Here is a 12,544-nt window from a genome sequence, read left to right on the forward strand (position 1 = left end):
TAGGGCATGGGTGTTGGCAATGCACTAATGATTTGTTGCTTGGGCGGTCACTCTTTTACCAGGAGGCGTCTAATAATTTTGAGTTTTTGTCTGGAGGGGGGGCATCCCTTGAAGTTTGTGAATTGGCCCGTTTACAGGCATTCAAGACAATCAAAGAGTCTAGTGGTAACTGCCCTTTAATAAAAGCTGGATCAGACGGAGCAGGCTTATATATTTTGTCTATTCTGGGGGGTGAGAATACAAGAACACACAGGGTCTTTGAATATATCATCGGCGTGTCTCATCATACCTTTGAACATAGGGAGAGTCTGACTAGATCTATGTGTTACTGAGCGTTTCAAATAGGAAATCTTCCTTTAGGAATTCCTTGTATAACTGTACCCCATGATATTCTGCAGCTCTAGCAAGTAATTCTAGATATCCTACATTGTCATCGGGGGGGAGGGGGAGGCTTTGCAGGGTAAAGGTCTGGGTCGTTGTTTGTGGGTGAATCAGTGTTGTAGTCCTTCAAGAGATCTATGGGTAAAATATTGTCCCCCCCCCCATCTCCATCATCATCGTCATGAGGTTGTGGTGGTGGAGAGCTGGTGTAATAAGTAAATGTTCCTATGGTGGGGAATGTGGTGTAGGGGAACGTGGTGGTGGAGGAGGAGGAGGAGGAGGCGGGGCATCAAAAACATCTTCTCAGTGCCGACCATGGCCCGAAGGCGGGGTGGAACCGAAGCCTTTTGCTTGGCCTGAATTGGATTTTGGGGCAAGAGTTGTTCAGTATTCACGGGACGTTGATTTTGCGGTAAGTCGTCTTCCATCTTGGAGTCCGATTCCAAAATAGATGCAAGTTCTTCTTGTTCTTCCTTGGCCCCTTGTGCATCGAATTCGTGCTCGGATCCTTCACCGAAGATTTCTGGTGTGTATTCAACGTTTTGGCTCTGCATTTCGCGACGTCAAGCCCGGCGATTTCGGAGCGTTTTCTTCGATTGAAACGATTTGCACGCACCGCAGTCCTGTTCGTTGTGCTCCGGAGACAAGCACAAGTTGCACACTTCGTGTGAGTCGGTGCGCGGATACTTTGCGTGGCACCGAGGACCGAATTTGAATGGAGTCCGTTCCGTCTACTGCGAGGTGGACCGACGCGGTTAGGCCAGACGGCCTTCCCAGAGTTTTCTGATCGAAATAAGAGATTTTCCTCGACGGATACGATACGCGGAGAAGTGGGATACGCGTTCGAAACAATACCGACGCGGGTAGAGTGGATTGTGCACCGAGAGGAACCCGATGAACGGTTTCAAACCAGAGTGCAGCAATACAAGTCCGAACCCGATGGAGGAAAAAAAACTATCTAACAATGGAGTCCATGCCCATGCGCACTATCCCCGAAAGGAGGAGTCACCTACTTCATGACTGGTAAGACTTCTTCCAAGAAAAACAACGTGCAAACATCCGGACCCAACACTAGATAACAGGAGTATGAAAGCATGTGATCTACAGCTCACATGCCTCGATCAACAATAATACTGAATCATCTGAGAAACGAGGCGTAAAAAGCATCTGAAAAAATAAATGAAAAAAGTAACTGATGAATGAGGTGGGAGGAGTGGCGTTTGACAATATTTTAAAGCTTAAAATATAAAAACATACCAAGACCAGCAAGCTGAGTTGACAGAACAGCAGGGGGCGTGCTACTCCTCATGGGGCTGACTGAACCTGGGGCCGTGGTAGTAACCATAGGGCTGACAACAGCAGGGGATCCTGGCCCCAGATCTATTAAATTATCCTCCGTCACTTCGTTCATTACCTGCCAAGAAAAAGAAAGACAACTACATACATGTACAGTTCCCATGCAGCGAGGCATATCACAAAGAACAAGGGCCTAGTGCACTCACAGTTGCCTGTGCACAAAAACCCACCTTTTGCCTATATTGTGAGCAACCTTCTATATATATAACAGACTTTAAAAAAAAAAAAAAATCCATACCCAAGTATCATTTACAGGGGATGCACAGATAAAACAAGCATTGTCAATTAACACTTTTATTGAAGATGCATACAAAGTGATGCCTGAAAAATCAACGCCTACTGATTGAAAAGAGCTTCAACTACAGCTGGAGCAATGAAAAAGCATTTACTATATTTACTCTGCAGCAGATTATGGTTAAGAGGGCCCACAAAACTTTTACAAAGTACTTCAGCAATCTTAAACAGGAACTTTAGCGCAGCCGCCTCAGTAACAGGTACCAAAGGCAGGACTGGAATAAGGTACACTGGTGACAGATATAGACTAAGGCTTCAAACTTCCATTAAAGATCCTTTTTGCATACTATCCAAAGCTTTTTGATAGACTCCTGCATCGTCACACCATACAAAATGGTGTCTGATTACATTCATAACAAATGTCTGAAAGGTGTGAGCCCTAAGGGAATGCACAAATTAAATACCAGGAATAAATGTTATAGAGGACAAATGCAGCTATCTATGCATTTACTGTAGTATTCTTACCATCACAAATTTCTAGGCATCACATTTTCTATGGGAAGAAATTTGAAAACTTATTGCCAGACATGTCAAGTCTGGATAAATCATCATATGCAGGACTCGTGTGGATATACCTACCCCATTAGCAGTCTGTGCAGCGCGGCCTGATCTGTACCGTTCAAACCTGGGAATGAGAGAAATAATATGTGTAAGATATGTCTATCTGTTCATGGTGCCTCCAGATTCCAGCATCACAACCAGGCTTAAAAAATAGATGTTTTGAGTACGCTAACATTTCAAGGTGAAACAAAATTCTTTATATACTCTAAAAAAAAATTTTTGTTTTAAAAAGGTTCGAGGGATGTTATAGGTGAAAATGTCAGTTAAAAGATATTTTAAACTAAAATACCACTGACATTCACCACTTATAGTTATCTCAAAAGTAACTTAAAGTAACTACAAGTCATACGCTAAAGTAACTGCAACTCGATCCCCTGCCACGCAGTGTTGTAATCAATGCTATCATTTCAGATGTTGCCGTGATGTTATCAATGATGTCATAGAACAAGTCATAAGTGACGTAATAATGGAGGTATGTAGCCTTGAGATAACTATAACTGGTGAATTTCAGTGGTTTTGTTAGTTTAAAATGGGAATATGCTACTTACCAGTATGCATCTGTTCTTGGCATGTAGAGCTGCAGATCTATACACTGTGCATAGATCGCCATCTGGTGTTGGGCCCGGATGTTTGCAGTTTGTTTTTCCTCTTGGAAAGTCTTTGGAAGTCACGAGGTTGGTGACTCCTCCTTTGCTTCGTATTGCGCATGGGCTTCGGCTCCATCCTCAGATTGTTTTTCGCCAGCAGGGAAAGATGGAGCGTAGTAATAACAGTAAAGAAACCCATGTGTGTTGTATCTAAATAAGATAGACTGGAACAGATACAGGTAGCCGGGGAGGCGGGTGGGCGTGTATAGATCTGCAGCTCTACATGCCAAGAACAGATGCATACTGGTAAGTAGCATATTCCGTTCGAGGCATATGAGCTGCAGATTATACACTGTGCATAGACTATATAGCAGTACCCAACCCTAGCGGCGACCACCGGCATCCGTTTCAGTTGTTTGGAACAGTGTTTTTAGTACAGCCTGGCCCACACTAGCTTGTTGCTTGGTTTGCACATCTAAACAGTAATGTTTTGTGAAAGTGTGCGGTGTTGACCATGTCGCTGCTTTGCAGATGTCATCTAGTGGTATGTTACCTAGAAAAGCCATAGAAGCCCCTATCTTCCTTGTAGAGTGGGCTTTAGGGGGAACACATAGCGTTCGTTTTGCTTTGTGGTAGCAAATCTGTATGCATTTTACAATCCACCTAGCTATCCCGGATTTAGAAATAGGGTTGCCTTTATGTGGTGGAGAGAAAGAGACAAATAGACAAATAGTTGTTTGGTTTTTATGAAAGGTTGTGTTCTTTGGATGTAGTAAAGGAAGGCCCTCTTAACATCCAGTGTGTGTAAAGCCCTTTCCGCAACTGTTTGAGGTTGTGAGAAAAAGACTGGTAATTCTACCGACTGGTTTAGATGGAAGGGAGAAATGACTTTGGGTAGAAATTTTGGGTTGGTGCGGAGTACAACCTTGTTCTGATGCATTTGAAGAAAAGGTTCCTGTATGGTGAGTGCTTGTATTTCACTAACCCTTCTAAGGGAAGTGATGGCCACTAGGAATGCTGTTTTCCATGTGAGAAATTGCAGCTCACATTTATGTAATGGTTCGAAAGGGGGTCCCATTAGCCTTGTGAGAACTATATTCAAATTCCAGACAGGTGAGGGTGGTACTCTGGGTGGAATTATCCTTTTGAGGCCTTCCATAAAAGCTTTGATGGCAGGCACCCTGAAAAGTGATAGGTGCTGCCTGTTCTGTAAGTAGGCAGCAATTGCTGTGAGGTGTAACCGAATGGATGTATATGCTAGGTTACACCTTTGTAGATGGAGCAAGTAACATATGATGTGCTGTATGGACGCATTTAGAGGATTGATTGTGTTGTGGCAGTAAACAACAAATCTTTTCCACTTTGCAGCATAGCATGCCCTAGTAGTAGGGCGTCTAGCTTCCCTGATAATATTCATGCAATCAGGGGGAAGGTTAAGGTACCCGAATTCTAGGACCTCAGGAGCCAGATCGCAAGGTTGAGCTGAGCTGGGTCCGGGTGCCTGATCTCTCCATGGTTCTGGGTTAGGAGGCATGGTGAGAGGAGTAGCTTTTGGTGTGGTACTACCGAGAGTTCCAGCAGTGTGGTGTACCACGGTTGTCTGGCCCATGTTGGAGCTACTAGGATCAGTGTTAGGGAATGCTGTTGTAGCTTTCGCACCACTAATGGAATTAGTGGGAGAGGTGGAAAAGCGTATGCAAATTTGTTTGACCAGTTCATCCATATCGCGTTGCCTTTGGACAATGGGTGTGGATATCTGGCGGCGAAGCTTGGGCATTTTTTGTTTTCGTGGGTGGCGAACAGTCTATGTGTGGATGCCCCCACTTCTGAAAGAACGGGTGAAGAACCTGTGGGTGAAGTTCCCACTCGTGAATTTATTGCGTTTGTCTGCTGAGCAGATCTGCCACGGTGTTTTGGACTCCTGGGACATGTTGGGCCAGGAGAAAGATTTTCTGTGGAATTGCCCATCTCCATATGCTCTGTGCTAACAAAGAGCTGTGGAGAGTGTGTGCCCCCCTGTTTTTGAATGTAGTACATGGCAGTCATGTTGTCTGTGCGAATGAGGACTGCCTTGCCTGAAATCTGCGTCTGGAAGGATTTTAGGGATAGGAAGATTGACAGTAACTCCAAATGATTGATGTGGAGTAACTTCTGTTGCGGTGTCCATGTGCCCTGTACTGTGAGATGTAACAGATGAGCTCCCCAGCCGGAGAGCGATGCGTCTGTTGTCAGGATTATTTGTGGAACAGGGTCCAGGAACGGTCGACCTCTGGAAAGGTTTGTGGTGTTCCACCACTGCAGAGAGCGATGGGTGCGACCGTCTACCAACACCAGATCTGTCAGTTGCCCCTGGGCCTGGTTCCACTGGCGCGCTAAGCACTCTTCGAGTGGACGCATCTGGAGTCTTGCATGGGGCACTATGAAAATGCAAGAGGCCATCATCCCTATCAGTTGCATAAACACTCTTGCTGGGAGAGAGTGTTGAAATATGAATTTCTGACGCAGAGCCTGTATGTTTGCAATCCTGGCAGGATTGGGATAGGCTATGGCTTTTGAGGTGTCTATGGTAGCACTGAGGTATTGTTTTGTGTGTGATGGTACCAGGTGGAACTTTTGATGGTTCACTGTGAAATCTAGCTGGTGAAGCAGTTGAATTGTAGCGGCGGTGTGTTGCACACATTGTTCGTAGGACGTGGCTTTTATTAGCCAATCGTCCAAGTATGGGAAGACGTGAATGTGCGGTCTCCTGAGGTGTGCAGCCACTACTGCTAGGCACTTGGTGAATACCCTTGGTGCTGTTGTTACCCCGAACGGGAGCACCTTGAACTGGTAGTGTTGCCCGTCCACCACAAATCTGAGGTACTTTCTGTGAGCCTGGTGTACTGGGATGTGAAAGTATGCGTCTTTCAAGTCCAGAGTGGTGAGAAAGTCGTTCTGGGAGAGGAGTGGAAGAACCTGTTGAAGGGTTACCATGTGAAAATGGTCTGAATGTATGTAAGTATTTAGAGGTCTGAGATCTAGGATAGGTCGTAGAGTCTCGTCTCTCTTTGGAATCAGAAAGTACAGGGAGTAGACCCCTAAATTTTGTTGATTTATGGGGACCTGTTCTATGGCTTGTTTTTGCAGGAGGGAGATTACCTCCTGTTTTAACAACTTAGCATGTTCTTGAGACATAGGGCGTTGCCTGGGTGGAATGTTTGGGGGGGGGGGGGGGGTAGATGTTAATTCTAGGCAATACCCTGAATTAATAATTTGGGTCACCCATCTGTCTGAGGTGATTGTCTCCCAGACGTGAAGGAAATGTTGTATTCTGCCCCTGACCGGAGTGGAATGGTCTGGAGGGAGCGGGGGAAAGTCATTGGGTAGGCGGTGTAGCAGAGCGGGCGGTATTTGTCTTGCCTCTGCCCTTATTATTGCCTCTGTATCCGCATCTTTGATAACCCTTTGTGAAGGTAGATTGAGGAGGGGATTTGTATGATGTGGATGCACTATCCGAGGAGTAGCCCCTGCCCGTGCCCCGAAAGAAGGAGCGGCGAAAAGAGCGCCGAGGAGTGTGTGACTGTAGGGCTCCCATGGATTTCGCCGTGTCAGTATCTTTTTTCATCTTTTCGAGGGCTTCATCAACTTTTGGGCCAAATAGATGATCTTGGTCGAATGGGTGGTTCAATATAGAGGCTTGTACCTCAGGTTTAAAACCTGAAACTCTGAGCCAGGCATGGCGACGGAGAAGGACACTGGTGTTTATGGCCCTGGAGGCTGTATATGCTGCATCTAGGGCACAGCGTATAGAGGTATTAGTTATTGTTTTTCCCTCTTGGATCAATTCATTAGCCCTATTCCTGTATTTTTCAGGGAGATGGTGCATGATGGTCTCTAACTCATCATAATGCGCCCTGTCGTATCTGGCCAATAGCGCTTGCGTGTTGGCGATACGCCATATATTGGCGGCTTGTGACGCAGTGCGCTTCCCTGACGCGTCTAGGAGCTTGGACTCTTTGTCAGGTGGTGGTGCTTCGCCTGACGCCTGAGAATTTGAGCGCTTCCTAGCTGTAGATACCACTAGGGAATCCAATGGTGCAGGGCCTTTAATGTATGAAGGGTCTGTGGGGGCGGCTTTGTATTTTTTCTCTATACGGGGGTTTAGGACCCTGGCCCTGACTGGGTCTTTAAAAACCTCCGGTGCATGTTTGATTACTCCCTTTAACATAGGTAGAATGGCAGTAGACCTATGTGCATTATCGAAGGTGTCTAGGAGAAAATCTTCCTCCACTGGGTCAGTATGTAACTCCACCCCGTGGTAGTGTGCCGCCCTTTGTAGTAGGTGGTGAAAGCCTAACGAATCTTCAGGTGGGGATGGCCTAGATGGGTAAAGGTCATCCTGTGGGACATCTGGGATGTCCGGATTGTTATAGTCGTCCCATGGGTCTGGAGATCCAGTAGGGGTGGGGTCTTGTGGCACATCTGCTGGATCATAATAAGGGTCTCCTAAATCATCTGGGACAGGAGACAAGGTTGGGGAACGATGAGGCAGGGGTGGAGAGGGTGGAGGTGGGGAGGGTGGAGGAGGTGGGGAAGGCACTCTGAAAGGGGAGGTAGCAGTGTCTTTCCTCTTTGGAGGTGGAGCTGGTTTGTCCAAGTGTCTCTTTTTTGAAGACAATGTCAGATATCCAGTTTTTGGATCCTTGGTGAGTGTCTTTTGCAGAGGATCCGGTGTAAAAAGTTCTTGCGACACTGGTTGTTCGGTCGGCGGCGAAGTTTTCGGGGCCAACGGCTTTTTAGGTTTGTCTAAGCCGTGCTTCTTTAGGACCTCCGATTTTTTGGTCGGTGCCGAAGAAGGCTTCGGCACGGGAGTGTCGGTGCCGAGGGCTTTGTGATGTTTGGTCGGCACCGGAAGGGCAGGTTTCGACACCGAAGGCTTTGGTGCTGGGTTCGGTGTGGAGGTGGAGGCCGATCTTTTCTTCGGTGCCGAAGGGTGTTTTTCGGTACCGCTGGTCGGCTGGCTTGAGCCCGAGCTGCCGGAAGGCTTAATAGGATTCTTTACCGGGCCCGAAGGTGGGGTGTGAGAAGCAGTATCCTTGGTCTTGCCTAGGCCCGAAGGCGAAGGTGTGACCGAAGCCTTTTTGGGTATCGGCGTGGGAGGGGGTATTGTACTCACGACCCTCTGCGCCGGGGTGATGTCCTCCACATCTGAGTTCTTCGATGTTCTGCTGTCCCGGAGCTTCGACGTCGTCCCCGAAGATGTCGACTGGAGCGGAGGTCGAGGAGTGCGCCATGTTGCGTCTAGCCCGTCGATCTCGAATAGTCTTTTTAGAGCGAAAAGACTTGCAGGCGGGACAGTCTCGGGCCTCGTGTTCAGGGGAGAGGCAGAGGTTGCACACCTCATGAAGATCGGTGTGGGGAAACTTGGACCCACATCGAGGGCACTTCTTGAAGGGAGTTCTTTCCATCAGCTGAGACCAGAGCCGGAATAGGCCCGAAGGCCGCCGTCGACGACCGGAATCGAAGAAGTGCCGAAGAGAAGGTGATTAAGATGATTTAATATCTGAAGGATCTCGATGAGCGAGGATTTTGCGTCGATCGTTGAACTGGAAAAGTTCGGAACCGGAGTGCGAAGTATTACATCCGAGCCCGATGGCGGAAAAAAACAATCTGAAGATTGAGCCGAAGCTCATGCGCAATACGAACCAAAGGAGGAGTCACCAACCTCGTGACTTCCAAAGACTTTCCAAGAGGAAAAACAAACTGCAAACATCCGGGCCCAACACCAGATGGCGATCAATGCACAGTGTATAATCTGCAGCTCATATGCCTCGAACAGAATGTTTTTACTGATACTTTCACCTAACTATAATGTCCCTTTAAGCTTTTTTTATTAATTGGATTTCCAAGGTTTTATAAAGGAACATATTATTACAATTCCCAAATATAACGTCACTTTAACCGTTGTTTTTTTTTTAGTGAATTTCCAAGTTTTGTTAAATGTAAAGTCAGATGACCATCGCCATGCTTGTCGTCAGGTTGGGCACAGGGCCTCTGCTGGACCTTCAGCCACCACCGTGGAGGGAGCCCGCAATCGTTTAAAAATATTTTAAATGGGTGCCCTGGTATCTACCTGCAGCACCTACATGTACAAGAACATTGGGTGGTGCGGGGGAGCCCCAAGACCACCGTAGGCAGCTCCCCAGCCACAACCATGACAGCCACTGACCATTTAAAAAATATATTTATAGGGGCGTGGCCAAGTAAGATGGCTGACTGGTAGTGTACCGAGTCAGCTCCGGCCCCATGGACTTCCAAGAGCGGCTAAGCGGGAGCTCTGGAGCGGTGCAAACCCCGCGAGTCGATCGCGGAACGCTCCGAGAGGCAGATGTCACGGTGGTGAGGCTGTTTAGACCCCAGAAACGAGGGGAAATCGAGCTGTGACTCGAGCACCGAGGGCGGACAAAATAGCGGCCGCGGGCCGCGAATGATCGCCGAGCGTGGATCCACAAAATCGAGGGAGAGCGACTGGAGGCATGTCGAGCGGTGCGCTGGGCAGGGGCAACCCTGTGAATTGAAGAGGCTATGGAAAGGCTGGAAATAAGAGCGGGGATCACGCGCCGGACGAAAACAACGGAGGAACCTCTATGAGCGGCTTCGTTCACCGCCGCTACAGAGACCACAAAACGAAGCGGCTTGTCACTGGAACTCGGCGCGATTTACATGACGGCAATACCTGCAGGTTAGAGGGGACGGTGAATCGAAGGGCACTCAACAGTAAAGCTTACTCGGGGCACGGTGCCTGACCTTAAGATGGCGGCCGAGTGAGACGCTTCAGAGCGCCGAGGAAGACACAATAACACTGGCCTCATAGTGCGCCTGGATCAGAAGGAAACTGGAGGTGGAGAGGGCAGCTGAAAGTGGTCAGAACCGATAACCAGCAGGTCCCGGGTTGACAACAGGGCGACTACCAGCAGAGAATACTGACAAAGGCAAGGAGGCTCCCAATTTCAGGTAGCTGGCTCAGGAGGTCATGTGGAGGTGCATAGTCGCTGGAGGGACATAAGGCTGGAAGGGACAAATCACTGACGCACAAGGCGGACGCTCTGATGGGGAGGACGTCCCGCACGCTCCCGATTAAGAAGACAGCAAAGCCGCAGGAAAATCGCGTGGCACAGTACTTCCAGACACTGTCCAGATCCACCGACGAGGGGGGTACGAGCGGAGGAGACGGTATGGCCTTAACTAAAGACGACTTGGTGGCCACTCTACGGGACTTCAAAAAAGACCTCTGCGGGGAGCTCAAACGGGACCTTCACTCTAGCTTGGACCAACTACGTGGGGACCTGACGGAGAAGCTTGGCGACTTGCGCCGAGATGTGGACGCGGTGGGATCCCGGGTCCTGGAGGTAGAGGAGAAGATGCAAGCCTTAGATAAAGCCTCCATGGCCTCCCAAGCAGAATGTAAAGAGCTTCGCACACAGCTGGCGCAGTCAGCCCTGAAGCTGGAAGATATGGAGAACCGTACCCGGAGAGAGAATATACGGGTGAGAGACCTGGAAGAAGACGCAGAAGGCACGGACCTGGAGGCGTTCATTATCGGCCTCTTTGGTGAGTTGGTGAACCGGCCAAACATGGAAATAAAGCTTGAACGGGTGCACAGGACCACCGGTTAACGGAGAAGGCAGGAGACCTAGGGACATCCTGGCTAAGTTGCATGCCTTTCCAGTCAAGGAGGCCATCTTGGAAGCTGCCAAAAAGAAGAAGGAGGTCTCGTTCTAAGGATACAGCTGCTCTCTGTACCAAGATTTATCGCAAGCCACTCTAGTGCGTCGCCAGCAGCTCCGCCCGGTAACCAGCAAGCTTCAAGAGGAAAACGTGCGCTACAGATGGACATATCCCTTCGGGCTCAGCTTTGAACGGCAAAATAAAAGACATCATATAACAGAGCTGAAGGAGGGTCTACGCATTTTGGGCCTACCCACAGAGGCAGAGGACGCCGAGGTCCCAGAGTCGTCAGGTACCAAGACAGCCAGACCACAGGGTGAGCAATGGCGCCGGGCTCCTCGCCAGCGAGGAGGGCCCAATCGTGAGTAATAGCCGAGGAGCTGCGACTAGAGATTCATCAGGAGGAAGGAAGGTCGCACCCTCGGGGGATCTCCCGACAGGAGAGCACTGGTCTCCCCGCAGCGGTCCCAAGATGACGACGACGGGGCTGAGACAGGACCATTGAGAAGAGCGGCCGTCTCTAACTGGACACTGAAGTTTTTGTTTTTCATTTGCCTTCTATCTAGCACACATGTTGATGTTTCCGCCGGTTGCGGAGCAAGTGGGTTGGGCCTGGAGTCCGTTGGGGCTGGGTCTTGGTTCCCTTCCCTGGAACTACTCAAGGTGTGAGGTGTTCCATGGTCTGGTTCCTTTGGTTGGGGGGGCGGAAGGGGGGGGAGGGGGGACAGGTTTGGGGACAGAGGTGGCAGGATGCAACGACGACACAGAGGGGGCAATCTGGGGGGAGGTGAGGCATCAAGGGCGGACAGGTCGAGGCAGAGGCAGACAGGCGCCGCAGACTGGGGCGGATGGAGCCAACAACACACGTCGAAAGGGAGGTTTCCGACTACACATGAGCAGAGCGGGGAGGGGGATAAACATTTAAGATGGTGACGTGGGCTACATGGAACGTGAAAGGGCTGAACGCACCCCAGAAACGCCAGAAAGTATTAAAGTATATTATAGACAGGCAGATTAAGGTAGTCGCCCTGCAGGAAACGCACCTTAAAAAGGAAGACACTGGTCGGCTCAAACATAGGGCATACCCACAGATTTTTCACTCAGCTGCCAACACAAAACATAATGGGGTGGCAGTGCTGTTCCACAATTCCACCCCCTTTCAAGTAGCGGACACGAATAGAGATAAGGACGGGAGATGGATCATGCTCAAGGGGAGACTACAAGACCAACTCTGTACAATTGCGGTAGTATACGCCCCGAACACTGGACAGGCGGCGTTCACAACGCGCCTGTTGGATTCCCTCGGCAGTTTTGCAGAAGGTGTAATCATATTGATGGGGGACTTTAATTTCTTGTGGGATGGACACCTAGATGGCTCCCAAATTACAGGAGAAAGAACGACAGTGTTTCCAACACGAGTCAAAGAGCGCTTCGACTCCCTTGGTCTCCGAGATGAGTGGCGGGCATTACACAGGACAACGAAAGGCTATACTTTCTATTCCCATGTCCATCGGACTTACACTCGGATAGACTATATTTTCTTAAGTCAAGCATTGGTGGGGAAGGTGACAGGAGCGCAAATTCTCCCCATATCGGTATCGGATCATGGGATGGTTATCATGGAGTTACAATGGGGTGGGAGGGGACACGGACATAGC

The 12,544-nt window shown here is 49.1% G+C and overlaps 1 protein-coding gene across 10 annotated transcripts in view; it reads right to left on the reverse strand.

The window, feature by feature from the left end:
* The window catches only part of TOM1L2 (target of myb1 like 2 membrane trafficking protein), a 429,404-nt gene that overhangs the window by 94,191 nt on the left and 322,669 nt on the right, over window positions 1-12,544 (reverse strand). For all 10 annotated transcript variants that reach the window (XM_085628956.1, XM_085628954.1, XM_085628953.1 and 7 more), the window contains exons 9-10: window positions 2,611-2,656; window positions 1,639-1,795 (exon numbers count right to left, since the gene is read on the reverse strand). In XM_085628956.1, the coding sequence (XP_085485082.1) occupies window positions 1,639-1,795; window positions 2,611-2,656 (203 nt within the window). The remainder of the gene's footprint in view (window positions 1-1,638; window positions 1,796-2,610; window positions 2,657-12,544) is intronic.

The sequence above is a fragment of the Triturus cristatus genome, chromosome 10 (genome assembly GCF_964204655.1).
Source record: "Triturus cristatus chromosome 10, aTriCri1.1, whole genome shotgun sequence".
NCBI lineage: Eukaryota > Metazoa > Chordata > Amphibia > Caudata > Salamandridae > Triturus > Triturus cristatus.